General features: G+C 34.6%; 1 protein-coding gene across 4 annotated transcripts in view; it reads left to right on the top strand.

The window, feature by feature from the left end:
* LOC122247857 (BTB/POZ domain-containing protein 1-like) overlaps window positions 1-2,500 on the top strand; it is a 20,849-nt gene that overhangs the window by 8,926 nt on the left and 9,423 nt on the right. For 3 of the 4 annotated variants that reach the window (XM_086536066.1, XM_086536077.1, XM_086536074.1), the window contains exons 4-5: window positions 2,006-2,227; window positions 2,446-2,500. The exon at window positions 2,446-2,500 is cut by the window's right edge and continues 41 nt beyond it. In XM_086536066.1, the coding sequence (XP_086392192.1) occupies window positions 2,006-2,227; window positions 2,446-2,500 (277 nt within the window). The remainder of the gene's footprint in view (window positions 1-2,005; window positions 2,228-2,445) is intronic. The other variant, XM_086536079.1, reaches the window with a different exon arrangement.

Raw genomic sequence — 2,500 nt, 5'->3', positions numbered from 1 at the left:
CCTTTGACAATCCCATTAAAGTGGTGGTGTTAATAGATAGCATGGACTTAGTGCTGGTTCCAAATTCTAGGTTATGTAGTCACTGAATGTTATGTAAAAAAAAAAACTTCTAATGACAGATTGTTTTCCCTAATAAGAAATACTCAGTAACAGTATAAAAAAAGAAAAAGAAAAAAAAAGATATTGTCATAGCTGGTCTGGTTAGAGAAGACCATGACAGACCACATGGAATCCAAAGGCTCAATTTATTTGATTCAATTTATTTTGTTACTTTGTGTAGTCAACAGAGATACAAAATAGATCCTCAGGCAGTAAGCAATGATGGCTGATTACAAGCAAGGAATTCCAGGGAGTGCTTAAGTACCCACACACTTTCATTAACTAATTACCTGCCCAGACTCTTGAAAATATCCATGAAACCACAAGCTATAATATTGTATCAGCCACCATCACCTTAAGGGTTGATTTTGAAATTCTGCTCACTAAACCCCAATCAAAGCCATCTCAATATTAGATGATCTTTGTAATACACATTATTGTTATTATCATTATCATTTTAGGAGGGTATTTGGCATATATATGTGTGTGCATGTGCGTGTGTGTGTGTGTGTGTGTGTGTGTGTGTGTGTGTGTGTGTGTGTGTGTGTGTGTGTGTGTGTGTGTGTGTATCTATGTGTGTATATATATATATATATATGTATGTATGTATACATGTATATATATATATATATATGAGTGCGTGTGTGTGTGTGTGGTAATTTTTTTTTTTTTTTTTTCTTTACAAAGTCCATATAGCTTTGTAAATACAATTTAAGTTCTTTAGATTGTAAAGGAACATTTTTATATGCAATTGTTATTATAGGATTCTCATTCTGATTATTGCTATTTATACTATAGCTTAATTCTTAGACAGTTAAGGAAGCAGTTGAATGATAGAATGTGCTAACATTTGCATTAACAGTAGTTGCATTATATAGTAGTAATAGTAATGCTGCAGAAGACTCTAGGCACATGATTGCAGTAGGGATTTTGGCCATGTTGCAACTATATGATATAAAAAAAAATTAAATGGGAAGGCCAAGAAACAAATGGAATAGCATTACATTATCTTTTGATTTCTTCGTCTTTATTTATTTTTTTACCTATTTGTTTTTTATGTTTTGGGAGATATGTCTTTTAAATGCTTAATGGCAGTGGTATGTAACTACAGATATGATGGATTATGTAATTTTGTTAATTAATTTTATTATTGGTCTTTGCAAAGAGTGAGTACATATTATAGGGAACTGGGATTTTTTTCTCTCTCCCATTACCAGTAACATTTAGATCTTTCTTTTCTTTACTCCATGTACCTTCCCTCGGTACACCATGGTGCACACTTACATGGACACCGTAATGGACACTCGTACACACATGCATGGCCACACACCCACACATACATGGACACACACACACACACACACGCACACACACACGCACACACACACACATGGACATACACACATATATACCTAGATAGGCATATTTAAAATATGGTTAGATTAGAATATTGTGAATAGCTAGTATGATATCTATTTTGACAAAATAAGAAATTGTAATTATAGATACTTTTCTTATTTTTTCCCTTCAGTTTTTTTTTCTCTTATTATCCTTCTGCAATGGTCATTCTTATCCCTTTTGCAATGCTTTTTTTTTTCTCTCTCAAAATACAAACCATGAATTCCTCCAGTTGTATAACTAAAGTATCATATCAAATGCTAATTAGTGTCTCTTTTCTAATATATCGTATATAGACTCATATGTCATACCAAGTCTAGAAATAAATTATAAAACACAGCATCTTAAGACGCCCAGCCTGGGCCAAATATCTTCAGATGTGGCCCATCTGGGAAGGGTTATCCTAGTGGACTGTAGAGCAATAGGTAAGTCATTTTATTTTTGTAGATAAAAGAGGGAAAACATTTTTATGCTTGACTGTTAACCATACACATAATGCTGATTTCAGATTTGCATTTCTGTTCAACAATGAAATATTGAGCGATGTTCATTTCCTGGTCGGCAAAGGAGACTCGAGGCAACGTATTCCAGCCCACAAATTTGTACTGGCAGTGGGCAGTGCCGTTTTTGATGCTATGTTCAACGGGCAGCTAAGTACCCACCAGGATGAGATTGAACTGCCAGACGTAGAGCCACAGGCCTTCCTGGCTCTGTTGCGATTCTTATACAGGTGAGTACAAAGGTATAAAGGGAACAAATGAGGATATACTTAGAGTTTCAGTTTAGTTTTGCTATTAACCCGAGAACTGCGCACTTGAGAAATCTGGCAAAATCTGATGTGCAATAAGTGACAAAAAAAATTAAGGTTTTGGAAAACAGTTTTGTGTTTATTGAAGACAAGACATACATGTATGGGAATTTTGACATATAAATCTAAAATCCCTACAGCAAAAGCTATATGTTGCAGTCGCCCCAGACTACAGCAAATGCTGTGTGTTGCAGT

This window comes from Penaeus japonicus, unplaced genomic scaffold, assembly GCF_977035675.1.
Source record: "Penaeus japonicus unplaced genomic scaffold, GWHDUDI00000001_assembly GWHDUDI00000001, whole genome shotgun sequence".
Lineage (NCBI taxonomy): Eukaryota > Metazoa > Arthropoda > Malacostraca > Decapoda > Penaeidae > Penaeus > Penaeus japonicus.
This window is presented reverse-complemented; position numbering and strand designations above follow the sequence as displayed.